Genomic DNA, 26,881 nt, shown 5'->3' on the forward strand with positions numbered 1-26,881 from the left:
TGCTATGTTTCCATGCAAACCTCAAGCAAGTTGACAACACCAAGTCAATTTAAAATCAGAATCAAATGGAAGACAGAAAATGGAACTTCTTGTTCCTAAATAATCAGCTCTCAATGAAAAGGAGATAATGTTTATTGATGAATTATCAGATTTACAAATGGAATCAATTACATTCTCCCACAGCAAAGAAAAATAAAACTTCCCTCTTTAAAAGAATTACATACTACAATCTCAGAATCTTCAGGTAATTGCTGCTTTCAGTATTACTGGTGACTTCCTGAAAACAAAAGCTCTTTCCCAAACCAGGAGTCAATGTGTTGCTTATCACTGGCTCAGAGACCAGTTTGTGCTGTGGTCTGTCCACTCTGTCCTGTTAATTGGACCTATCATTTCCATCGAGTTTTTCACAAGCTCAGGATATTCCCAAAATGCCTCAGAGCCAATGAGTCACAAACCCCTCAGCTGACAGTAATCATGCCTCAGACTGATAGTGCATGATGTCCCTCCGGTTGACAACACCTTAAGGTCCAATGTGTTCTGAGCAGACCCATAAACCTACACCTTGTTAAGTGCAGTTAGTGTAACAGGTTGTCAAAAGAATCAGAGAGAGGTGATGGTTACAGAGAAGAGAATAAATTTTGAGGATTTCATTGGAGTGACTGAAAACAGTAATAGGTATGGGAAATACACAACCTCTTACACCAGCTAATAACAAGTTTATTGGAAGTTTCTCCATTGGTTCAGGATTTACATCCATTTAAGCTCTTACCTACCCCAATTTCCTTGTTGGGGAATCTAGAATGTGGGGGAAGGGTTTCCAAATAATGAGGAGAAAGTGAGGTCTGCAGATGCTGGAGATCAAAGTTGAAACTTTATTGCTGGAACAGCACAGCAGGTCAGGCAGCATCCAGGGAAATGGAGATTCGACGTTTCGGGCACAGGCCCTTCTTCAGGAAATGAAGAAGGGCCTGTGCCTGAAACGTTGAATCTCCTGTTCCCTGGATGCTGCCTGACCTGCTGTGCTGTTCCAGCAATAAAGTTTCAACTTTCCAAATAATGAGTCTCTTTTACTTTGGAGGAATTTCTTTTCTTAGAGGGTCATTCATCTTTGCAATTCTATTCGCGAGAAGCAGTGGAGACTGGGTCATTAAATATATATTCAAGGCTGCATTAGTCAGAATTTTGATTTACAAGTGGGGGGAAGGTGAGAAAGCAGAGTTGAGGCCATAATCAGGCTCTTACTGAACCCAGGAGCTGGCTTGTGGGGCCAATGGTATACACAATAGGAACAGGGATGAACGGAAAAATGCCTTTTTGCTTTTGACTGGAGTAAGGAACACCATCATCATCATCATCACCGTCATCAAGGAAGCGCAGGTATGTGACCCAGTGAGAGTTTACATTGCAGTAGCTGCTTTCCCTACCTCAGTGACACAAACCTTGGGCTGCTTTCCAAAGTCATGAGCTGGATCTAAGTATCAGAGTGAGCAAGTTGGTTTTGAAGTTTGTTTTTCAAAACTTGACCGGAAACACTAACACAGATATTCACTAAAGATGCAGAACAATTGTTTCAGTTTAATTCTTTACCTCAAACGATGTTGCATCCACTAGACTAGTGTTTCCGTATTGGGGTGATCTAACAAGTTGTTTACAGTGAATAAGAGTTAATAATGTTGCTGATGAGACACTGTTTCCTGTGAAGAAGGGTTTTCACCCTCAGTGGAAATCCAGAATTCCTTTCTCCCCAAACAGCTGTTGAAGGCTGGGAAATGGGAGTGTAATTGAGATGTTCAGAACTGAGGTTGATAGACTCTTGTTAGATAAGGATGCTGATGTTGTACAACTGATGAGCTCAGATACTGATCTTCATCATGATGTAACTGAAAGACTCCTAATGGGGATAATGTGGATTCTTTGCCTTTGTCCAGTTGAGTCCTGTGTATTAACTCGGGCTGCAGTGAAAATCAAAGTTGTCTATCTGAGGTCAGCGGCGAAATTAAACTCTTCTGGAACACAGTCTCTTTGCCCTTCCCTCTATTTACAGAATGGTGGTTACAGCTTTTTTTTTGAACGTTCATTCACAGAGGATGGGTATTGCTAGTTGGACAAACATTTATTGCCCAGATTCAACCACATTGCTGTGGGTCTAGAGTCATATATAGGCCAGACCAGGCCAGTGCATTGGCTTTCCTTTCCACAGTGAACCAGTTGTGTTTTTCCCCTGACAGTCAATAGCAGCTTTGTGGCCACTGCTAGACAGTTACTTGCAAATTGATTATTCAAGTGCCACCATCTGCCATTGACAGGATTTGAACCCAGGTCCATTATCTTGGTCTCCAGATTAATTGTCTAGCGATAATACCATGACGCTGTTGCCTCCTCTGGGCTATTGCACTAAACTAACCCAGGCACAGCGCTAGCAGCATTCAGCTTTGCACAACAAACCACTGTTGGGGGTCTCTTGGCTGTGTTTTAAGTCTGAATTGAGATTGGGTTCAGGGCAGTTGCCTAAACAGATCCACTGCCCAGAGATAGCATTCCCATTTACAAAAAATAAAGCCACCATTTGGTCAAACATTTTGCCTTAAACTTAAACCTGTTAAGGTTGAAGAAGTGAATTACATCTTCCACACCACCAAGTAGAAAACATTGATACAATGACAACCAAGGCTCATAGCATTACAATGGCCTCGAGAGCTAAATTAGAAGCTGCTTATTATCATTTCCAACAGAAAGTCCACATTCTAAGGCAAGTGTGCAAGCGTTTGTACAGCAGCTAGGTTAGAGTTGGTCAGGCTCTGGGGGTTAAAGGGTTAACTGAAATTATCAGCAGAACAGTAAGTAAATGAGCGAGCAGGCAGGTAAGTGCGAAAACAGCTAACTGGGTGAGTAGCTTTGCCAAAAGCCAAACAAGCGGTGTAACACTTTCCAGAACATTCTCATGCAGTCAAGCGTGCATTTCTGTGTTACTTGGGTGGATACTGAGCAAATGGAGCGTCTTCACTTAAGCTGTTCTGAAAGAACAAAAATGGAAATGGGTGTTAAGTATTTCATTTGACAGTCAGACATGCAAAGTGCCCCCACGCCCACCTCCATCCACAGGCAAGGTGACCTCACGCCCACCTCCATCCACAGGCAAGGTGACCCCATGCCCACCTCCATCCACAGGCAAGGTGTCCCCACGCCCACCTCCATCCACAGGCAAGGTGACCCCACGCCCACCTCCATCCACGGGCAAGGTGACCCCACGCCCACCTCCATCCACAGGCAAGGTGACCCCAGGCCCACCTCCATCCACAGGCAAGGTGTCCCCCACGCCCACCTCCATCCACAGGCAAGGTGACCCCACGCCCAACTCCATCCACGGGCAAGGTGACCCCACGCCCAACTCCATCCACAGGCAAGGTGTCCCCCACACCCACCTCCATCCACAGGCAAGGTGACCCCACGCCCAACTCCATCCACAGGCAAGTTGTCCCCCACGCCCAACTCCATCCACAGGCAAGGTGTCCCCCACGCCCAACTCCATCCACAGGCAAGGTGCCCCCTATACCCACCTCCATCCACCTCCAACCACTGTGCCACCATGCCTGGGCGGCACGGTTGCACAGTGGTTAGCACTGCTGCCTCACAGCGCCACAGACCCGGGTTCAATTCCCGCCTCAGGCAACTGACTGTGTGGAGTTTGCACGTTCTCCCCGTGTCTGCGTGGGTTTTCTCCAGGTTCCACAGTCCAAAAATGTGCAGGTTAGGTGAATTGGCCGTGCTAAATTGCCTGTAGTGTTAGGTGCAGGGGTAAATGTAGGGGAATGGGTCTGGGTGGGTTCGCTTCTGCGGGTCAGTGTGGACTTGTTGGGCTGAAGGGCCTGTTTCCACACTGTAAGTAATCTAATCCATCCACAGGCAGTTGATGGATAAGGGGCAGTCTCTACCCATCTTCCCCAAAGAGTTCAAGTGGGTGCTCCAACACAATATGATGGTCAAGGGGAAGCAGATAAATAGATGTGGACTAACTAGGTAACCCCAGTTTGAGGTTTTGTTATTCAGTTACAGGATGTTGGTATTGCTAGCTAGGCCAGCACTGATTGCAACATCCCTAATTGCCCAGAGGACAGTTAAGAGCCGAAAAGTGAGGCATTTGAAAAGTACAGCAGGTCAGGCAGCATCCGAGAAGCAGGAGAGTCGACGTTTCGGGCAAAAGCCCTTCATCAGGGCTTATGCTCGAAATGTCGACTTTCCTGCTCCTTGGATGCTGCCTGACTTGTTGTGCTTTTCCAGCGCCACACTTTTGGACTCTGATCGCCATCATTTGCAGTCCTCACTTTCTCCCAGAGTGTAGTTAAGAGTCAACTGCATTGCTATGGGTCTGGAGTCACATGGTGACCAAACCAGGTCAGGATGGCAGTTTCCTTCCCTAAAGGACATTAGTTTTTTATGATGATCGATATCATTAAGCTTTTAATTCCAGATATTTAAGAAAAGAAAATCTATGTTCTATCAAAGAATAGATTCAAACACAGATCTCCAGAACTTCCTGCAACAATACAACTAGAACATTTTCTCCTCACTTGAAGACATGAAGGTGGTGGAAGGCGAAGAGTTCTTTGACTTTCAGTCTCGGGAGGGAATGAGTTGGAGCAAGATGCAAGTCTGTGACTCAATTTCCAATCAGTGAGGAAGCACAGGATGGGCTATTTAGTGCAGCTCAACTGTCAGAAAGGCAAACATCACACACAGAAACAAGTTTAGGGAAGAGAAATTGGGGATTTGCTACCAAACAATAATCATAGAGTTTCAGAATGAGACAGACAATGATTTTATTCTTGTCACCAGGAAACTTGTGGGAAGAATCTAAAATTAGTAACCAGAAATAAAAATTTGTAATCAACCAATCGGAAATTCAGGAAAAGCCAGCCAGTAAGAATGGGAAGCTTTGATCAAGGCAAATTGTTTTGATACATTTATTTGGAAGCTGACTAAAGAAGGGAGAGAAGATCAAATGTTTGTGCTGAGGAGGTGATGGAGGTGTGGAGGTGGAGATGGAGGATCAGAAAGACCAGCATAGAGCATATGGACTGAATACCCTGTTTCTGACTATAAATTCTTTGCCAAGTACAAGTGTGGAATAGGAAAAGCTTGCCCAGATACAGCAGCAGATTCAAATCTTGGAGCCAACATGACTGAATTAATTGCATTGTTGTACATGACATTTTACATCAGGTTTTCTCCTCGAATGTGGGACTTGTATGAAGAAAGAATTGAAAATTTCAGCTGTGCATCTGTTGGGACTGAGAGAGGAATGTGGAAATAATTTCTTTGAAAGTTTGCTGTTTGAGCAGGTTGAATTGACCCCATGTTTATCGCTGATCTATTTTCCAAAGGGTGCAGTATTAATTTATTCTGATAGGGTGCAGCATTGTCCTAATGGAGAAGAGGTGATATCCCAATGCAACGGCAGCATCTGCCAAAACACAGCTGTATACCATGTGGGGATTGGCTGCCAGGAGTGAGCATGACTCCTCCCATGGTCAGAATGCCAAGAGCATCACAAGGAGGCACTTTCTCCTATTCCTTGCCGTCTATGAAATCTCCTGGGAACAACAGAGAAAGCTCAAAAAGAGAAAACTTCAGACCAGTACCGAGAAATGATTGATCTCAAAAATGCTTCACAAATGAACGAAACCAGCTCAGAGGAGGGTAAAAGATTCAACCAGTCTGGGGCTGTTTCCTCCAGAAAAGAGGAGATGAACTTATGAGGGTCTTTAGAATTACGAAGAAAGTTTTTTAAAAAAATATCAAGGATGTGGGAGTCACGAGCTTGGTCAGTGAGGGGGAGGTGGAGGTGGGAGAGAGGGAATCATAAATAAACAACAAACATCTCTATATCCAGTCAGAAAAATGTCTTTACCAGCAGGGTACCGCGAATGAGGAAGTTGTTGCACTGGGATTGTTTGAGGTGAATAGGATAAAACAAGTTTATCCAATAGACAACCATGTGACCCACTGGGTGATCCTGTGTGATCTATCGAGGGGTCCTGTGTGATCCACTGGGGGATCCCGTGTGTCCCACTGGGATTTCCTGTGTGACTCACTGAGTGGTATTGTCTAATTTATTGAGGGATCATGTGTGATCCACTAAGCCATTGCTGAAAATGACAGGTGAATGTCACCGGAATATTTTTGAAAGGAGCTGCTGCTCCAACAGGGGCCAGAGAGTTGGGGAGGGGGAGTGATATGGTGGGGGGGCAGGAGGTGTGAGGCAGTCTGGCCTGGTTTGGAGCCGGCAGGAGTGGGAGATGATTGGCTGAGAGCAGGGAGACTGGGTGGTCACAAAGAGCAGTGATAGCAACTACATCAGCATCGATGACTGCCAGAGGGTTAGACTGGGCTGGAGGAAACAACTGCTTATACCTTCACAACACAGCTCCCCAGCATCAGCAATCCTCATGGGTATGAGGTGACTGACAGTGAGTGTTTGACTGGGTGGGAGGGTGAGTGAGTGTGGGTGGGTGTGACTGGGTGAGTGAGAGTGGAGGAATGGGGGTGAGAGATGAATGAACCTTAATACCAGGAAAGAGTCATTGGGTAGAAAACTATAAAGAATTATAGGGATTAAATAGTTGAGGAGAGATAAGGAAAAGTTGTGATAAAGCACTAAAAGTTTGAGATAAAGTAGAGCTGGATTAAAGGGTCAGAAGCATAGTCAGAATAAAGGAACATCGGTTTATAAAGAATTTACTGCATGGAAACAGCATAATTAGTCTGTGCTTGTGTTTACACCCAATACCTCTCTCCTCTTACCTTTCTTTCTCTCACACTCTCACCCTCTCAGCATTGATCTCTTTCTCAATCACCATTGTCTAGCTTCCCTTAAGTGCGTATTGTAGAAATGAGTTGCACCTTCTCACCTCTCTCTTGGTAAAAATGTTGGCCCCGAACTCCCAACTGGATTGGATTGTGACTACCATGGATTTATGAAGCCTAGTTTTAGTCTCATCCACACCGTCTCTATGTTTACCCAATCAAAAGCCTTTGTAATTTTCAATGTCTCTATCAAATTGCCCTCGGCGCACTCTGTCTTTAATGCGGGAAAGAGCTCCTGCCTGCTCAGTGTTATCTGATGGGTAAAACCTCATAGTTCTGGTGTTATCCCAGTTAGAGTTAACCCTTGATCAAAAGACGTGAGTAACATTTCTCTCAGGTTGATAGGTTTTTGGCAGCCCAGCTAACTATATCCAAGCTCAATGTTCTTTGATATTAATAACATAAGATGTATTCCCCTCTTGTGTGCAATGGGAGATTATAGACACTCTTCATAAAGACAGTCCAGAGCTTATTATAGAGTCAAACACATCTTTACAACCATCTAAGAAGTGCAGAAACAAACATCCGAAAGCCTTCGTCAGCCCCCTGCCCCAAACAAGACACTCCTATTGGTCTGGTTAAAATCAGTAGATAGTATTTGTTCCTGCTATAAAAGACCAGTAGCGATCCATCGTCTGTCGAATTAAACAACTTGTAACTGAGCAACCACATACTTCCAATTTTATAAATAGCACCTTGTGGGAATGGAACACTTTGCCAATTCTGAGATGAAATGCTGATTATGCTAATTACCTTCAGTCAGGTGATGTTCTGGCTAAAGAATTCCCTTAAAGGGGATGTGAGGGCCACGTCACAGCTCAACCCAATGCTACATTGTCATGACAGAATATTGAAGAAATAAAACCAGGAACAGACCATTCAGCCCTTTTGAGTCTTCACCACTACTCTCTAGATTACAACGGATCTCTTCTTCCTCAAATCAATTTCTCCACCCATTTCCCAAAAACTTTGATTCCCTCATTGCCCAAAGGTCTATCAGCCTCAGTCCAAGGGACATAGGAACAGGAGTAGGCCATGCAGCCTCTCAGCAGTGGGGGTGGCACAGTGGCTAGCACTGCTGCCTCAGCACCAGGGACCTGGGTTCCATTCCAGCCTCTGGAAACTCTGTGTGGAGTTTGCACATTCTCCCCATGTCTATGTGGGTTTCCTCTGGGTGCTCCAGTTTCCTCCCACAGTCCAAAGATGTGCAGGTTAGGTGAACTAGCCATGCTAAATTGCCCATAACATCCAGGGGTGTGCATGCTAAGTGGATTAGCCATGGGAAATGTAGGGTTGCAGGGATCGGGTAAGGCGTTGGTGTGGATGGGAAACTCTTTGGTGGGCCAGTGTGAACTTGATGGGCTGAATGGCCTGCTTCCACACTGTAGGGATTCTATGTTGAGCTGCCATTCAATGAGATCATGGCTGATCTGTGGCCTAACTCTATATCCCTTGGTCCGTATCTCTTCAAACCTTTGCTTTACGAAAAAAACTCTATCTCAGGTTTAAAATTAACAAAGGATCTCATATTGATTGCGTCCATTTCTCTACCAGTCTTTGTGTGTAGAAGTGCTTCCTAACATTGCTCCTGAACTAGTTTGACCCTAATTAGTTTGGCAGCACAATGGCTCAGTGGTTAGCACTGCTGCCTCACAGCACCAAGGTTCCAGGTTCGATTCCAACCTCGGGCAACTGTCTGTGTGGAGTTTGCATATTCTCCCAGTGTCTGTGTGGGCTTCCTCCCACAATCCAAAAATGTGCAGGTTAGGTGAATTGGCTATGCCAAATTGCCCATAGTGTTAGGTGCATTAGTCAGAGGGGAAGAAAGGGGTTTGGGTGGGCTACTGTTCGGAGGGCCGGTATGGATTTGTTGGGTTGAAGGGCCTGTTTCCACACTGTAGGGAATCTAATCTAATTCAAAGACTCTGCCCTGTAGTTCTAGGATTCTCAACCAATAGAAATAGTTTACCTTCATCTGCGCTGTTATTATCTTGAACGCTTGAAGACTTGTGTTCAACAATTGCAGATCCATTGGAGTGGGGTATTCCGAGATTCACAATCCTCTTAGTTAAGACTTTTCCCCTCACATCAAGCTTCAATCCTCTGATCCTGAAGCTATGACCCAGTGTTCTACACTCTACACCTCACCGAAAGAACCCCTCAGCATTTACCCTAGAAAGCCCTTTCAGTGCTTTACCCCTTCCAAACAAACTGCACATTGTTTTGAAATTACAGAGAATATAGGGCTATTATATTCAATATCAGGATGTTGGGCAGTTAGGAATGGAAAAAGAACCCCTGAAAACAAAAATAAAAGTCCCCACAAATCAAAGCATAACCTCAAGAAAATCCTGAGAAGAGCCTTTGAAAAATTATAAAATATTTTGACTGGATGGTTCATTTCCAGATGTTTTGTCACCATACTAGGGAACATCTTCAGTGAGCCTCTGGATGAAGTCAGGCTTTATGTTACCTGGTATGGTGATGAAATGTCTGAAAATGAACCTTCCAGCTCAGCGAGCAAACCTATATCCAGAACCTCAACTTGAGCTACAAATCTTCTCAAAACTCACTAATATTTTGACTCGTGAAAACACAAATGTACAAATGTAACTTAATGTAAGAGAAGCAAAAGTGGTTCAAGGAAAATGATTTGACTCATTGAACCACTGGGATTTGGAATGCAGCACCTGAGACTGTGGTGGAAGCAGATTCAAACAAGGCTGTCAAAAGGGAATCCCATAGTTATCAGACAAGGAACAAAGTGTAAGGTTACCAGGTGATGATGACAACTGGGCGAGTTGCACATCTGAAGGGATGTTGCTGTCACAATGGGCCGAATGGCCTCCTTCTGCACAGAAAAGTCTATGATTCTGTGAATTGATGGCCATCTAATTTGATAGCAAAGAGCCTTGTTTGCTTTCCAATTGTTTGTGGGGAACGGCAGGTGCTGTAAAATGGGGCATGTCAGTTGACTTATGGTGGGAGTGCATGTGAGGGCATGCAATCATTGGAGAGAGAGGTCTGTCCAAAACAACCTTTCTAGAAATACGTCCAACTACAGGCAGCAACCTGCAGCAGCCCCAGCTGGGAAGGTTGACCATAGTACAAACCGGAAATCTCATCTGGGATCTTCCTTGGCTAGGAGCCCCTTCTAACCCATTGCTGGCCCCACAATGCACCTCAGGCACACATTTAATTCCTTTGGTTCTGGATCCCAAGTTGATCTATGGGAAAAATGCTGTGAAACTTGAAAGGGTTCAGAAAAGGTTTATAAGGATATTGTCAGGGTTGGAGGGTTTGAGCTATAGGGAGAGGCTGAATAGGCTGGGGCTGTTTTCTCTGGAGCATAGGAAGCTGAGGGTTGACCTTATAGAGGTTTATAAAATCATGAGGGGCTAGGATAAATAGACAAAGTCTTTTCTCCAGGGAGTCCAGAACTAGAGGACATAGGTTTAGGGTGAGAGGCGAAAGATTTAAAAGGGACCGAAGGGCAACTTTTTCATGCAGAGGTAGGTACGTGTTTGGAATGAGCTGCCAGAGGAAGTGGTGAAGGCTGGTACAATTGCAGCATTCAAAAGGCATCTGGATGGGAATATGAATAGGAAGGGTTTAGAGGGATATGGTGTAAGTGCTGTGCGGCACGGTGGCTCAGTGGTTAGTACTGCTGTCTCACAACACCTGGGACCCAGGTTGATTCCATCCTCGGGTGACTGTCTGGGTGGAGTTTGCAACGTTCTCCCCGTGTCTGCGTGGGTTTCCTCCCACAATCCAAAGATCTGCAGGTTAGGGTGAATTGGTCATGCTAAATTGCCCATAGAGTTCAGGGATATGCAAGTTAGGTGCATTAGTCAGGGGAAATGTTGAATAATAGAGATGGGGATAGGTGTGGGTGGGTTTCTTTTTAGAGGGTCGATGTGGACTTGTTGGACCAACCGGCCTGTTTTCACACTGTAGGGATTGTGTGGTTCTAAATGGGGCTAGATTAATTTAGGATATCTGGTTAGCATGACGAGTTGGACTGAAGGGTCTGATTCCGTGCTGTACATCTCTGTGACTCTATGATCTCTCTGTATATAAAGAAATAAGGTGAAGCAGTGAACTGCTGAGTCACAAGATTCAATAGGAACATATCAGGAAAGGGAGATTAGTGAACATAAGGTCAAATGAACATATTGCGGGAGCCAGATGTGAAACCAACAGCTTCTGGCACAAATCCAACATCAACAAGGGTGTGAGTGCCCAGGTGAAATTGGTATAGGCTGACTCCACTGTTTAAATGGTGAGGCAGGTTCCTTGCAAATATTACATCAGTCATTTTTTGTCTCAAAATCTAACCCATTTTTTATTTTTTGCAAAGATCAGAGATTGACTCATGTTGCCACAGTGGGAGGGATTAATGAAATAATCCATTTTTAAATTTCTCTCATGAGATGTCAGCGACACTGGCTAGGACAACATTTATTGCCTGTTCCTAGTTACCCCTTGAGAAGGTGGGAGGTGAGCTGCCTTCCTGAATCACTGCAGTCCATATGCTGTAGGTAGATCTACAATGCCCTTAGGGAGGGAATTCCAGGATTTTGACCCAGTGATGGTGAAGGAGGTGGTATTTCCATGTAATCGCTGCCTCAGATGTATTTTGTGACATTTAGTACGCACACACAAAAATATACACACATGTATGCACATGCAGATACAGACACATGCACGTATACACACACATGCATGTATATACACACAGATACAGACAGATATACACATGCATGTATATATACACACAGATACAGACACATGCATGTACATGCACACACAGATACAGACATATGCACATACGCACGCACACTTGGATACTGATAGATGTACATACACACACATGCAAACACACATGCAGATACAGATACATGCACGTACACACATGCAGATATAGACACATGCACGTATACACACACACTCAGTACATATAGATACATAAACCAAAACTATGTGTACATGCAGAGGTTCATACAGCAGACACACACACATTAAAGCCACACCTAGTCTGAGTCTGAGGCACAGGGACATTCAATAACAATAAACTCTACATGCCAGAAACAGATACAAACACAAGAACATACATCGAGGTATCTGCACACCAAAATCAATTTGACATACATACCATCGGCAATTCCTGAAGTCGTTTAAACTCCGGTTTCCCTTGCTGTGAATATTTCACTGCAGTAACGAGTAACCCAATGAGTAAAATTGCCACCAGGATTACAATAAGAGCAATCAGGCCAGGGTCTAGGGTATGGTGTCCTGGGGAATAGATGGAATAAAGATGGAACTAAGTTACACAGGCAAAACAAAGCAACAGATGGGACACACAGACAGATCAAGTACATGCATACACACACACACAGTCATGGGCTCATGACTGGCAAATAGTGTTTCATGAAAACTACACTGTTATAGAAGACCTTTCAGGAACAAAATGGAGAAAGAGACATCATGATGATCTGGTGACCATGGTGGCTCAGTCGTTAGCAATGCTGACTCACAGCACCAGGGTCCTAGGTTCAATTCCAGTCTCAGACAACTGTCTGTGTGGAGTTTGCACGTTCTCCCTGTGTCTGCGTGGGTTTCCTCCGGGTGCACCGGTTTCCTCCCACAGTCCAAAGATATGCAGGTCAGGTGAATTGACCATGTTAAATTGCCCACAATGTTAATATACTAACCTCTCACTTCCTGCAGTTTCCATCATCTATATTCCTATTGCTTTGTTTATTTATACTCCTATGAATATAACACTAGTTATAACCTAGTATTAGGTGCATTAGTCAGAGGGAAATGGGTCTGGGTGGGTTACTCTTCGGAGGGTTGGTGTGGACTTGTTGGGCCGAAGGGCCTGTTTCCACACTGTAGGGAATCTAACCTAATCTAAATGTCATGAGTAATTCACAAAGCAATAGTAACTGATGTTGTGAAATTTGAAAGGGTTCAGAAAAGATTTACAAGGATGTTGCCGGGATTGGAGTGTTTGAGCTATAAGGAGAGGCTGAATAGACTGTTGTTATTTTCCTTGGAGTGTCAGAGGCTGAGGGGTGACATTATAGAGGGTTATAAAACCATGAGGTCATAGATAGGTTAAATAGACAAGGTCTTTTCCCTAAAGTGGGGGAATCCAGAACTAGAGGGCATAGGTTTAAGATGAGAGGGGAAAGATATAAAGGGAGCAAAGGGGCAACTTTTTCACATAGAGGGTGGTACATGTATGGAATGAGCTGCCTGAGGAGGTGGTGGAAGCTGGTACAGTTGCAATATTTCATCTGGATGGGTATATGAATAGATATCTGGTCGGCATAGAAGAGATGGAGCAAAGGAACTGCTCCCATGCTGTACAGCTCAATGACTCTATGGTTTTATAACAGTGAGTTGACGGTTCAGTCACATTCATTATTAATCACTCATTCCTGAAGAAGGGTTTTATTGGACTCAAAATCTTAACTCTGTTTCTGTCTCAACAAGTGCTGCCAGACCTGCTGAGTTCTCTCTGGGTTTGTTTCAGTTAATCACTGGGACCAGACATTCTGGGGAGTAACAATCTCTCATAGATTGCCAAACTGATCCCTCCGTGTTTCTGAGAGGAGACTCCTGCACGGGGCTCCATGAGAAATGTGGAGCCATACTTCCATTCTGACAGTTTTCACATGGTGTACATCTTCCAGAGAAAGGCAAACTCGGCCCCCTTTATACACAGGCAGTGTCGTATTCCGCAATGTGACCCCCGCAAACTCGGCCCCCTTTATGCACAGGCAGTGTCGTATTCTGCAATGTAACCCCCAACACATGGCCCCCTTTATGCACAGGCAGTGTCATATTCTGCAATTTGAACGTGCTGATAGTCAGCTTCTGTCAAAAGGTAAATACACAAGATAAATGTAGAGGGGTCTCGTGGTGTAGCGGTATTGTCCCTTCCTTTGGGGTTGGGTCCTAGGAGTTGTAAGGGGTATGGGGAAGTGTGGAGATACGTAAGGTAAGCTTGGCGCCTGTCTCATAGCTACTCAACATTTAGCCGGGATACTTAATAGTCTAATGTTGCCTGAGTAATTATTTTACTTGAATTCATGGGGACCTTCTGAACTATCTGATTAAAATTGAGTTTTTATTTTAGAGGGTTTTAGGGGAGAGAAATTGTCAGGAGGGAAGTTGAATTTCCCTGGAAGTTCCTTTGGAGTGTGTTACATAAAAGATTTGGCAAGGTCCCCACATATATCTATCTATTCTGGGACAAGGTTCCTACATACGCCTATCCATCCTAGGACAGCAAATCTGACCAGCTGAAAATCTGCCCTTCTTCAACTGAAGAATTTATGTTAGATTCAAAACATCAACTTTCGTTTCTTTTCTCTCCACAGATACTGAATTTCTTCAGCACTGTATTTTTATTTAGGTTTCCAGTTGCTGCAGGATTTTGCCCTTTCTTTGTGATCAGGTTCAAATCAGGCGACTGACTGTGTGGAGTTTGCACGTTCTCCCCGTGTCTGCGTGGGTTTCCTCCGGGTGCTCCGGTTTCCTCCCACAGTCCAAAGATGTGCAGGTCAGGTGAATTGGCCATGCTAAATTGCCCGTAGTGTTAGGTAAGGGGTAAATGTAGGGGTATGGGTGGGTTGCGCTTCGGCAGTGTGGTGTGGACTTGTTGGGCCGAAGGGCCTGTTTCCACACTGTAAGTAATCTAAAAAAAAAAAATCCTGTATCCAGTGTTGGTGCCCACATGTATCCAGTGAGGACCAGGCCTTGGTGAGTCACTGAGTTAACTTCTGGTGTGAAGCATCTTAATTATTGAGATCGGAGAAAATCATCAGAACTGTACACTTTAAAGCGGGGTAGACCGAGGAGAGGTCTGAATTGGTGTTGAGGAAGGGAACAGCTTATGTTCAATTGATAGCTCTATTTAAACAGGTTAAAGAGGGTCTGCTCAAGTTGTGAAACACACATGAGGTAGTAGAGAAGAGAGAAAGGTTTGCCCATGGGCTGAGATGATGTAAGAGAGAAAAAGACTTGGCTGGGCTTGCTTGGCCTGGGTCTGCTACATGAATTAATATTAAGCGATTTCTTCACATTTGGAAATCCTTCCATCACTGTTTACGTTCAAACATAGGAGTTAGCAGCAAGAAAAGGCCTCTGCACACTCTATAGAGGAAAGAAAGTCAGGGCCAATGTTGCATTGGTTGGTGTTGAGAGAGTTCAATTACTAACCTGTGGAATTCACAATGGCAGTGGATGTCCCCACTGTGCTTGCATTGGGGCTTTGAGTCAATAGAGAGGTAGAAGTGGCAATGCTGGTCTGACTGTCGACAGTCTTCGGGGTGCCAGTTCCATTCAATGTCACCACAGTGTTGTCTGCAACTGTGGTCATACTTTCTGATCCATTGAGTGGAGCAGCTGTTGTTACAGTGGGCACTCCCGTTGAGTTAGTGGTTGTTGCATTAGGCAGTCCCGTTGAGTTGGTGGTGGTTGCATTAGGCAGTCCCGTTGAGTTGGTGGTGGTTGCATTAGGCAGTCCTGTTGAGTTGGTGGTGGTTGCATTAGGCAGTCCCGTTGAGTTGGTGGTGGTTGCATTAGGCAGTCCCGTTGAGTTGGCTGGTGTTATGTGAGGCACCTCTGTTGAGTTGGTGGTTGATGCCACACTGGGTGCTTGTGTTATGCTGCTGCTTGTTGCAACAGTGGTCAAGGACTTGCTCTCCATTGTGGTTGATTGAGCTGGAGGGGTAGTAGAACCTGAGGAAATAAAACCAAAGTAAGTCTCAATAAGTCCCCAATTCATCAAAGGGGTGCTAGCCACCAAAACAAGGCATACCCTTTACCAGAAGCAGCAGATGTGGAGTGATGATAACCTGGCATTCACACCCATTTAGAAAGTCAGGAAAACATCCCATGGTGCATCACTGGTATGTTCTCAAACAAGATTTGACACCAGATGTGGAAAATATTAGTAGAATTGGCCAAAAGATTGGTCATAGAGGAGACAGAGGAGAGTGAGGCAGTGAGATTTAAGAAATCCAGCAGCCAATTTTCACTTAGCAACTGTTTCGCTCACTGTCATCTTTATATTGAATTAAGCAGCAAAAAACTTTCAAAGACTGAAGGATGTTATTGTAAATTTATAATTTAGTGCACACATCAGTTTCCATCTTTTTCTGTCCAAATAACAGGGGATGATTGGGGAAGAAGTCAGATTGCTTCTGTTTTAAATAAACCCATCACTGGATTTAAAAGTAATCCAATTAACGAATCACAAACACCAGGGGCAGTGTAACATGAACAAAAACCAAACAAGGGGAGGCATTAAATCAAAATGGTGTTCATGGGAAATATAATGGACCCAACCTCCTTGGTGCCCTGCCTCTACTCAAATACTTCAAGTTTACCAGTGAGCACCACATGCTCTCTCTGCAAGGATACCCTGACATGAACCTAACCATAAAAGATGGAGTGTTTTTCCTTTTGGTTTAGACAGCCTGAAACCTGTATAATTGGCCATGTCACCACTCTGGTTAAACTGAAGAATTATCATGATCTGTGGAGGAAGTGGCTGTTGAGGTAACATCCTGGAGCAGGGTTTGTTATGAGAAGATCAGTGCAAGAATGGGATTAGATTGGAACTGTTATGGCCCTCCAGTCTCCCTCAGGGTCTTTAATCCTGAATGTCTTGATTTGTTCAATCAACTTCTAGATATTTTTATCAACTGCTCAGGTTTGTTATGGAGGAAACGTGTCTTCTGGACAGCTTGGTTTCTTTCTATTCCGTCCTGCTATGCCATTACACACCTACAAATAATTTTTATTACTAGCTAAATCACCAATGTTTCTCATTGAAAGAACAATGTACAAGTCAGAATTCAGCTGTTTCATACTTTCTAATGAACATACTCAGGGATATTGGAGTCGAGAGTGTGGTACTGGAAAAGCAGAGCAGACCAGGCAGCATCCGAGGAGCAGGAGAGTCAATGTTTCATCAAGGCTTTTGCAGCATCACACTCTCAACTCCAATCTCCAGCATCTGCAGTCCTCCCTTTCGTCAATGCGCAGGGATATTGTAATGCACCTCTGGTGCTGGTAAGACTCAAACCCAGCCCTCCTGGTCCAGAGGCAGGGACACACAAGTCCCCTTTTGAGAGCACTGTGTGAAAATTTCATTGCGGTTTGTATGTGTTTCTCAATCATAAGACAGGTTGTACTTCACAGTGTGAGTCAACTGGGCGGTGACATTTAACCTGAGGGTTACCAAGCCTCAGGAGAGAAGGTGGGACCTTTGTGGTGACCTCTCAGCGGGTGTGAGAATTGAACCTGCACTGTTGGTGTCCTTTGCAGTAAGCCAGCTAGCTGAGCAAATCTACCCCTCCCCCTTCACTGACCCTGATTCAGCTCTTTACTTCTTCACCTAATATCCACCACCAATAAATCCCCCTCCCCCCACCCCGCCCCACCATGTTCTCAACTGAAACTCCGGTTCAAGGTTCAGTAACTGAGTTCCATCAGATGCTCTGGTGGGATTTGAACTCAAACATCAAAACATTAGTCTGGGGCTCGAGGATATTACTTGAGTGACATCATCATTACACCACTCTTTCACCCAGCGTTCAGCTCTTATTTTTTTCTGTTTTTATATCCAGAGTGCTCTTACACACAACTGAATGTTTTTCCTTTCCATCACCAAATTGCCCGTGGATTTTTTTCACACCTATTAACCATTGGCCATGCTAAATTGCCCATAGTGCTAGGTACATTAGTCAGAGGGAAATGGGTCTGGGTGGGTTACTCTTTGGAGGGTCGGTGTGGACTGGTTGGGCTGAAGGGCCTGCTTCCACACTGTAGGGAATCTAATCTAATCTAACCGCAATCAATAAATCACTTGTGTTTTTCAAATGATTAACTTACACACAACGCCCATCAAGGGGGATTGCAACACCTCATAGGTGAGGGAGAGGTGGGGGTGGGATTAAATCAGAATGGAATTGGAAGGGGAGATAGAGTACTCTCCCCCTGCAGTGTCAATCTCTTTCACTAGAGACTGGGGTATTGGTAAACACCATGTGCTCCCTCTCCAAGGACAAAGAGGGGCAGAGAGTCAGCAGCTATGATCCTCTCCACAGCTCTCTGCCTGGACCTACTAATGGCCAACCTGGCCAGTTCCAGGGGCAGACCCATAGAAGATCTTCTGACTTGCTCATACCCTTCTACATCAAATCCCCAAAAATCAGGAACATGTGGCTGAAGTATAATCAAATGCACTGCAAAAGATTTTTCAAATAAGTCAAAAGGTTGTGCAATCGCCCACAAGAACTCAACTCTTAAATACAAAGTCCATTGAACACTGTCTGTTCCCAATTAACTCTGGAACTGATGTTTGTTGGAGTCTTAAAGGGACATATATTTCTAACTTTAACAGCAGAATTCGACAGACACTAATCTGATAATGCTGTGTTTTCACATTCTGTTAAAGTATAGACATTGGGCCTGGAGACCTGGAAGAACTCCCCATTGCTCGATTCTCACTCGAAGGTTAAAGGTCATCATTACTATAATAAAACAAAGAACTACAGATGCTGGAGATCTAAAACAAAAACAGAAATTGCTGGAGAAACTCAACTGGTCTGGCATTATATGTGGCGAGAAATAGAGTTAACAGTTGTGAAGACGTGTCTCTGAACCTGAAACATTAACTCTGTTTTTCTCTCTCCACAGATGCTGCCAGACTTGTTGAGTTTCTCCAGCACTTTCTGGTTTCGTTTCATTATTACTGTTCTGTAAAGTCTCCAACATGCAATTTAACTGTTTGCATGCAAACCTATTAAATTCTGACAGGATTACACCATGTTAAATGCTGGAAGGATATTCCTGATGAGGGGCCACAGGCTAGTGATATGGGTTAAGCCATGTTGGGCTGAGATGAGGAGAAATGTCTTCACCCAGAGACTGGGGAGCCGTGGGAATTCCCTACCACAGAAAGTGGCTGATGCCAAACCATTGAATATTTTTGGGAAGGAGTTACACATAGTTCTTAGGATTAAAGGGACCAAAGGGTATGGGTAGATGGTGAGAACAAGGGACTGAGGCTGATGGTCAGCTCGGATCATAATGAACAGTAGCGCAGGTTCAAAGAGACAAATGGCCTATTTCTACTCCTATATTCTATGTTTTTCTCTCTGCAGGTGTTGCCAGATGTGCTGGGAAATTCCATGTTAACATATGTACAAAGTCAGAAATCACACAACACCACGTTACAGTCCAACAGGTTTATTTGAAATCACAAGCTTACGGAGTGCTGACATCACCTGATGAAGCAGCACTGCTTCAAAAGCCTGTGATTTCAAATAAACCTGTTGGACTGTAACCTGTTGTTGTGTGATTTCTAATCTGTCCACCCCAGTCTAACACCGGCTCCTCCACATCACAATGTACAAACAAGAAGGTGTAGGCCACTTGACCCTTCAAACCTGCTTGCCCATTCAATTTGATCATGACTGGTCTGATTTTAACCTCAAATCCATGTTCCCGCCTGCCTCCGATAACCTTCCACTCCTTATTTGCTTTGTATGTGGAAAGAGCTGCCAGAAGAAGTTGTTAATGCAGGTACAGTTACAACATTTAAAAGACATTTGGATGGGTACAGAATGGGAAGGATTTAGAGGTATATGGGCTATATGCAGGCAGCTGGTTCAAGTTTAATTTGGAAAATATGGTCGACATGGACGAATTGTACTGAAGGGTCTGTTTCCGTGCTGTATGATCTATGACGATGACACTAAGAATTAATAAACCTCCAACTTAAAAAATATTCAAAGACTCATGACAGTCTGAGACAAGAGAAGTCTGTTAAATCAGTGACCGCCCCCCACCCCAATTTTTAATCAGTTAACCCTTACTCAAGAATCTTCCACAAGAGGAAATATTCTTTCCCGGTCAAGGTCCCTCTGGATCATACATTTTTCAAACAAGTCACCTCTGACTTTTCTAAACACCAGGAGATACAAGCCCTGACCTGTCCATCGTTCCTCATTATACAATCCACCCCTTCCAGGTATTAGTCTGGGAAATCTTCTTTGAAATATTTCCAACATCATTACATACTGCCTGAAAGGAGGTGACCAATACTCTGCACAAAACTGAACTTCCTGTTTTTATTTGTTTAAGAGACTTTTGAGTTTAAATCTTTAATTAAACATAAGACCCAATTGTTTAAATAATTAGAATTTCCCTGCTATTTGTGAGATTGTGCCATTCACTACAACCCGTTTCATGTTCCAACAGCAACTCACTTTGAGGAAAAACGTTATTAACTGTGAAACATTTTGGAAAGTCTTTAGGTCATCAGGGTGTAATCAAGGGTCAATGTTTTTCTATTTATTTGTAGTGCATCCTGAACAGACTGTTAAACCACAGCAAGAGCAGATAGACTGGAAAAACCTGATTGTGACCTCCACAGGATGGTTTTCTTTCGCTTTATTATGCACAGGGCCAACCAATCCGTTACCTGAGGCATTGTCTCAGAAGAAAAAATGAAACAGATTGATTGTTGAGATGATCATAGAGTCATAGAGATGTACAGCACGGAAACAGACCCTTTGGCCCAACTCATCCATGCTGACCAGCTATCCTAACTCGATCTAGTGCCACCTGCCAACACCCGGCCCATATCCCACCAAACCCTTCCTGTTCATATACCCATCCAAATGCCTCTTAAATGTTGCAATTGTACCAGCCTCCATTTCCTCTGGCAGCTCATTCCATACATGTACCACCCTCTGCATGAAAATGTTGCCCCTTTGTTCCCTTTATATCTTTCCCCTCTCACCCTAAACCTATGCCCTCTAGTTCTGGACTCCCCCACCCAGGGAAAAGACTTTGTCTATTTATCCTATCCATGTCCCTCATGATTTTATAAACCTCTACAAGGTCATCCATCAGCCTCCGATGCTCCAGGGAAAACAGCCCTAGACCATTCAACCTCCCCCAATGGCTCAAATCCTTCAACCCTGGCAACATCCTTGTAAATCTTTTCTGAACCCTTTCAAGTTTCACAACATCTGTCCAATAGGAAGGAGACCAGAATTGCAGGCAATATTCCAAAAGTGGCCTAACCAATGTCCTGTACAGCCGCAACATGACCTCCCAACTCCTGTACTCAACACTCTGACCAATGAAGGAAAGCATACCAAACACCTTCACTATCCTATCTACCTGCGACTCCACTTTCAAGGAGCTATGAACCTGTACTCCAAGGTCTCTTTGTTCAGCAACACTCCCTAGCACCTTACCATTAAGTGTATAAGTCCTGCTAAGATATGCTTTCCCAAAATGCAGCACCTCACATTTATCTAAATTAAACTCCATCTGCCACTCCTCAGCCCATTGGCCCATCTGATCAAGATCCCGTTGTAATCTGAGGTAACCCTCTTCGCTGTCCACTACACCTCCAATTTTGGTGTCATCTGCAAACTTACTAACTATATGCTCACATCCAAATCATTTATATAAATGATGAAAAATAGTAGACCCAGCACCGATCCTCGTGGCACTCCACTGGTCACAGGCCTCCAATCTGAAAAACAGCCCTCCACCACCACCCTCTGTCTTCTACCTTTGAGCCAGTTCTGTATCCAAATGGCGAGCTCTCCCTGTATTCCATGAGATCTAACCTTGCTAATCAGTCTCCCATGGGGAACCTTGTCAAATGCTTTAGTGAAGTCAATATAGATCACACTTACCGTTCCCCCATCAATCCTCTTTGTTACTTCAATAAACTCAATCAAGTTCATGAGACATGATTTCCCACACACAAAGCCATGTTGACTATCCCTAATCAGTCCTTGACTTTCCAAATACTGCATATCCTGTCCCTCAGGATTCCCTCCAACAACTTGCCCACCACCGAGGTCAGGCTCACAGGTCTATTCCCTGACTTGTCCTTACTACACTTCTTAAACAGTGGCACCACATTAGCCAACCTCCAGTCTTCAGGCACCTCACCTGTGACTATCGATGATCCAAATATCTCAGTAAGAGGCCCAGCAATCACTTCTCTAGCTTCCCGCAGAGTTCTAGGATAGACCTGATTAAGTTCTGGGGATTTATCCACTTTTATGCGTTTCAAACATCCAGCAATATCTGCTCTGTAATATGGACATTTTTCAAGATGTCACCATTATTTCCCTACATTCTATATCTTCCATGTCCTTTTCCACAGTAAATACTGATACAAAATACTCGATTAGTATCTGCCCCATCTGCGGCTCCACACAAAGGCTGCCTTGTTGATCTTTGAGGGGTCCTATTCTCTCCTGAGTTACCGTTTTGTCCTTAATGCATTTGTAAAAACCCTTTGGATTCTCCTTCAGAAGGTCCAATGAAGACAGATTGAGATAAATAAGGGTCAGTACCCTCACAAGCCTTAGAAGGTGGTAAAGTGGTAAAACAAAGGGAAAATCACTATGATTTGACCAGGTGACCATATGGCTGCTCTCTCATTAGTGAGAGATGGCTGCTGGTGGTTCAACCTGAAGGTCACCACACCTCAGGTTTGGGGAGAGGTTGAGAAGGACAGTTTTATCAGGGTAACTTCAGCTGGTGCAGGAACTGAACCTATGCGGTTAGCCTCACTAAGTAGCTGTCCCTGAGGGTAGAGAGGCTGTATTCTGGTGCGTGGCTCCGTGAGCAGAGTGCCAAAGTCATTTGGCAGAATGCCCCATCACCAGAACTTTTCAACAAGCACCAAGGCTGGTGGTGAGAAGGGCACTATCCGTCAGATGCTGCCACTGCACATTGCACTCGAAGCAGCTGGGGAGGGGTAGAGACTGTCAGACATCTCCTTCTGGACTGTGTCTTTGCAAAGGGAATCTGGAGGAAGATGCATGGTTTGTGTCGAGGTTCAGCCCGAGCAGCTCTGTGCCATGGGATCTGTGCTCCACGGTCTGTTCCCTGAGGTGCACACCGAGACAAACCTCGACGGTATCTGGAGGACCATCAACTCAGTGAAAGATACTCTTTGGTCTGCCTGAACCTTGTTGGTCTCCTAGAGCAAGGAGTTAATCCCAACCGAGTGTCACAGTCTGGCACATTTCAAGGTCGAGGACTAAATGCTGCTTGGGCAGCTGCTGCTAACACACAGTGGGGAAAGACCACCATCTGAAGTCTTCCTGCTGAAATTAAATGAGGGTCCATTCAGTTATTGGATACTCCTAGTGCCTCAAGTATATGTAAATATTAATATTGTATGTGGAAGAGAGGGCTTTGGGTTTGTATAAGGTCAAACTCCAATATTTTGTGTGTTTACTTGATATTCAACTGTGCAGAACCAAACTGTTTTTGTGTCAATGCATACATACAAAGAGGGCGTTTTATGAATAAAGTATATTTTTTAATTTAAAAATACCAACTGTCCAGCCAACTCCGCTAACTGCAATATTATCATTCGCCTAACGATCTAGAGTCCCAGACTCTGGGGACCTGAGTTCACATCCCACTATGGCGTTTGATGGAATTCAACTAATAAATCTATAATTAAAATGTAATATTAACAATGGAGACTTCAATAACTATAATCGATTCTTATAAAGTCCTTGAGGGAAGGAAGCTGCCATCCTTACCTGGTCTGGCCTAGATGCGACTCCAGACCCACAGCAATGTCGCTGACTCTGAACTGCCCTCAGACATGACCTAGCAAGCCACTCCGTTCAGGGACAATTAGGGATGGGCAACAAAAGCTGGCTTTGGCTGTGACACCTGCTTCCCATGAAAGAATAAAGAAAACTTATAATTGCTCAGGGCTTTGGCAAGGTGTGTGCAGGTTCTCCCTTAGCTGGGGGTTTCAAATTTCAGAGCAAGGCTTAGGCCGCACTGAGATGAGGAAACATTTTTTTTCATGTTCTTTCCATTACAACCCAGAGTTGGTTGTGTTCTGTTGGAATTCTCAACCCCAGAGAGTGGGTAATGCTAAGTCATAGAGTCATAGAGATGTACAGCAAGGAAACAGACCCTTCGGTCCATCTTGTCCACACCGACCAGATATTCTAAATTAATCTAGTCCCCTTTGCCAGCACTTGGCCCATATCCCTCCAAATCCTTCCTATTCATGTACCCATCCAGATGCCTTTTAAATGTTATAATTGTATCAGCCTCCACCACTTCCTCTGGCAACTCTTTCCATACATGCCCCACCCTCTGTGTGAAAATGTTGCCCCTTAGCTCCCTCTTAAATCATTTCCCTCTCAACTTAAACCTATGCTCTCTAGTTCTGGACTCCCCCAGCCCAGGGACTTTGGGGAGGTGAAAGCCTAATGGGGTTATTGCTATACAAGTTTAATCCAAAAACTCAGTGAATGTTCTGGGGACATCAGTTTAAATCCTGTCATGGCAGATGGTGGCACTCATGGGCGGCATGGTGGCTCAGTGGTTAGCACTGCTGCCTCACAGCTCCAGAGACTCAGGTTCGAGTCCAGCCTTAGGTGACTGTATGGAGTTTGTACATTCTCCCTGTGTCTGTGCTGGTGTCCTCCGGGTGGTCCAGTTTCCTCCCACAGTCCAAAGATGTGCATGTTAGGTGAATTGACCATGCTAAATTGCCCATAGTGTTCGGGGATGTGTATGTTAGGTGCATTAGTCAGGGGTAAATGTAGAGTAATAGGGTAGGGGAATGGGTCTGGATGGATTACTCTTTACAGGGTCGGTGTGGACTTGTTGGGCCGAAGGCCCTGTTTCCACACAGTAGGGACTCTGATTCTGAATTTGAATAAAAATCTGGAATTAAAAGTCTAATGATGACCATGAATCCAGTGTCAATTGTCTGGAAAAACCCATCTGCTTCACTAATGTCATTTAGGGAAGGAACCTGCCATCCTTACCTGGTCTGGCCTACATGTGAATCCAGACCCACAGCAATGTGGCTAATTCCCACCTGCCCTGTGAAATGGCCTAACATTCAGTTCAGAGTCAATAAATGTGGGCCAGCCAGCTACACCCACATCCCACAAATGGATAAAATATAAACGTCCAGGAATAAGATTGACAGACATTTTTGGGAACAAGAGGGTTATCATTGGAAATGTGGTTGAATGGCCAAGTTGAGTGAATGGAGGTCAGCCATGGACATATTGGATAGCACAGCCAGTGAAGGGCTGCATGGTTGACTCTTGATCTTATTTCTTATGTTGTTGTTTCTATCCGGTGCCACTTATACAACCTTAACAAAGAAAGGGAGGCACAGTGACCAGGGTGGACCAATGGCTCAGTGGTTAGCACCGCTGCCACACAGCACCAGGGACCGGGTTTGATTCCAGCCTCAGGCAACTGTCTGTGTGAAGTTTGCATGTTCTCTCTGTGTCTGTGTGGGTTTGCTCTGGTTGCCTCCCACAGTCCTAACATGTGCAGGCCAGGTGGATTGGTCATGGGCAATGCAGGTTTACAGGCATGGGGTGGGTCTGAGTTGGATGCTCTTCAGAGGCTTGGTGTGGACTTGATGGGCCAAATGGCCTACTTCCACACTGTAGGGATTCAGTGAAATCAGTATTTTGTGGAGAGATATACTAATGATCTGCAACAATCATGCTGGTATATTTATGTTAGCTTCCGGAACATAAACATGAGCCATGAGTCAGATAGTACTGAAAACTTGAATGAGCTTTCATTAAAACTCTCCTGGTATTTGTATATGTGCCCTACTTGCCAGCTTGGGTTAAGCAATTCAGATATCATGCAAACTCCACACAGTCACCCAAGGCTGGACTCGAACCTGAGACTCCGGAGCTGTGAGGCAGCAGTGCTAACCACTGAGCCACCATGCCGCCCATGAGTGCCACCATCTGCCATGACAGGATTTAAACTGATGTCCCCAGAACATTCACTGAGTTTTTGGATTAAACTTGTATAGCAATAACCCCATTAGGCTTTCACCTCCCCAAAGTCCCTGGGCTGGGGGAGTCCAGAACTAGAGAGCATAGGTTTAAGTTGAGAGGGGAAAGATTTAAGAGGGAGCTAAGGGGCAACATTTTCACACAGAGGGTGGGGCATGTATGGAAAGAGCTGCCAGAGGAAGTCGTGGAGGCTGGTACAGTTATAACATTTAAAAGGCATCTGGATGGGTACATGAATAGGAAGGGTTTAGAGGGATAAGAGCCAAGTGCTGGCAAGGGCAGGACTCAGTAAGGTGGAGACTGACAGCTTTGTAATTATTTTTAATTAACCTTTATAGACACGCTATAACACATTCAGGGCAGGAGGAGATGAACTTGGGCTCAGAGATAGGGCCACTACTGTCCTGTGATTGCATTTAAGCAGAGTGCTGAATTACACGTCCACCCCTGAAGTGATCACCATTGTAGATAATAAGTTACCCAGGACTGGAATCTAATCAAGGGGTTTAGGGTGGTTTGTATACAGAGTAACAAATCCCCAGGAGTGAGTTACAGACTGGAATCTCTCCAGGGAAGATCGTTGCTGTACAGTTCAGACCTGGTTCAGTGAAGTTTGATGATAATTAACAAGAGCCGATGGAGACAGGAATGAATTCTGCAGTCAGGAGGGAATCAGGATTAGTTCAGCGCTAAGTGGTTATTTCCTGCTTGGGAAACGCTCCAGGGAGCGGTGTGAAAGTGAAGAAATATATTTGTAAATTATTACAAGGTGCAACAGTGGACAAAGATCGCGAGCTGTTTTGACTCTAGTTCTTCTGAAAACTTTTAAAACTCTTTATCAAGCTGCAGAAATGTTGACTGAAAAGAAATCTGCCCGTCACCTGTTTGACACGTCAACAAAATGCTTCCTTAAAAGTTTCTTCAAAAGTTTTGTTAAAAAGTTTTGAACGAATACCAATTAAACTCAACACACAAACATAACCAAAAACACGTAACATCACTCACTCTGTGTACAGGCGAGGCCAATACAGAGACAAATATAAAAGATTTCTTCTAATCTTGGTGCCATCATCTTCCAGGTAACTTCTCCGTCTCACTGCTCACATTAAAAGGTGTTCAACCAATATTTT

General features: G+C 44.4%; 1 protein-coding gene across 1 annotated transcript; it reads right to left on the reverse strand.

Annotated features, from left to right (window-relative positions):
- Positions 1 to 2,577: 2,577 nt before the first annotated feature.
- On the reverse strand, positions 2,578 to 26,881 carry LOC122565476 (uncharacterized). Its single transcript, XM_043721485.2, has 4 exons — positions 26,757 to 26,881; positions 15,100 to 15,621; positions 12,020 to 12,159; positions 2,578 to 3,014 (listed from the first exon to the last, which is right to left on the reverse strand). The coding sequence occupies exons 1-4, from the start codon at positions 26,821 to 26,823 to the stop codon at positions 2,967 to 2,969; spliced, it is 777 nt and encodes a 258-aa protein (XP_043577420.2). The 5' UTR covers positions 26,824 to 26,881; the 3' UTR covers positions 2,578 to 2,966.

This window comes from Chiloscyllium plagiosum, unplaced genomic scaffold, assembly GCF_037043375.1.
Source record: "Chiloscyllium plagiosum isolate Xiang-an unplaced genomic scaffold, Cpla_swu_hap1 HiC_scaffold_28, whole genome shotgun sequence".
NCBI classification, from domain to species: Eukaryota; Metazoa; Chordata; class Chondrichthyes; order Orectolobiformes; family Hemiscylliidae; genus Chiloscyllium; species Chiloscyllium plagiosum.

Excerpts from the sequence above, each read along its gene's own strand:
- LOC122565476 (XM_043721485.2), bottom strand. The coding sequence starts at position 26,823 with ATGATGGCACCAAGATTAGAAGAAATCTTTTATATTTGTCTCTGTATT. Across the intron at positions 15,622-26,756 it reads TGGCCTCGCCTGTACACAGA|GTTCTACTACCCCTCCAGCT; the intron begins GTGAGTGATGTT and ends TTATTTCCTCAG. Across the intron at positions 3,015-12,019 it reads GACTTCAGGAATTGCCGATG|AACAGCTTAAGTGAAGACGC; the intron begins GTATGTATGTCA and ends TTGTTCTTTCAG.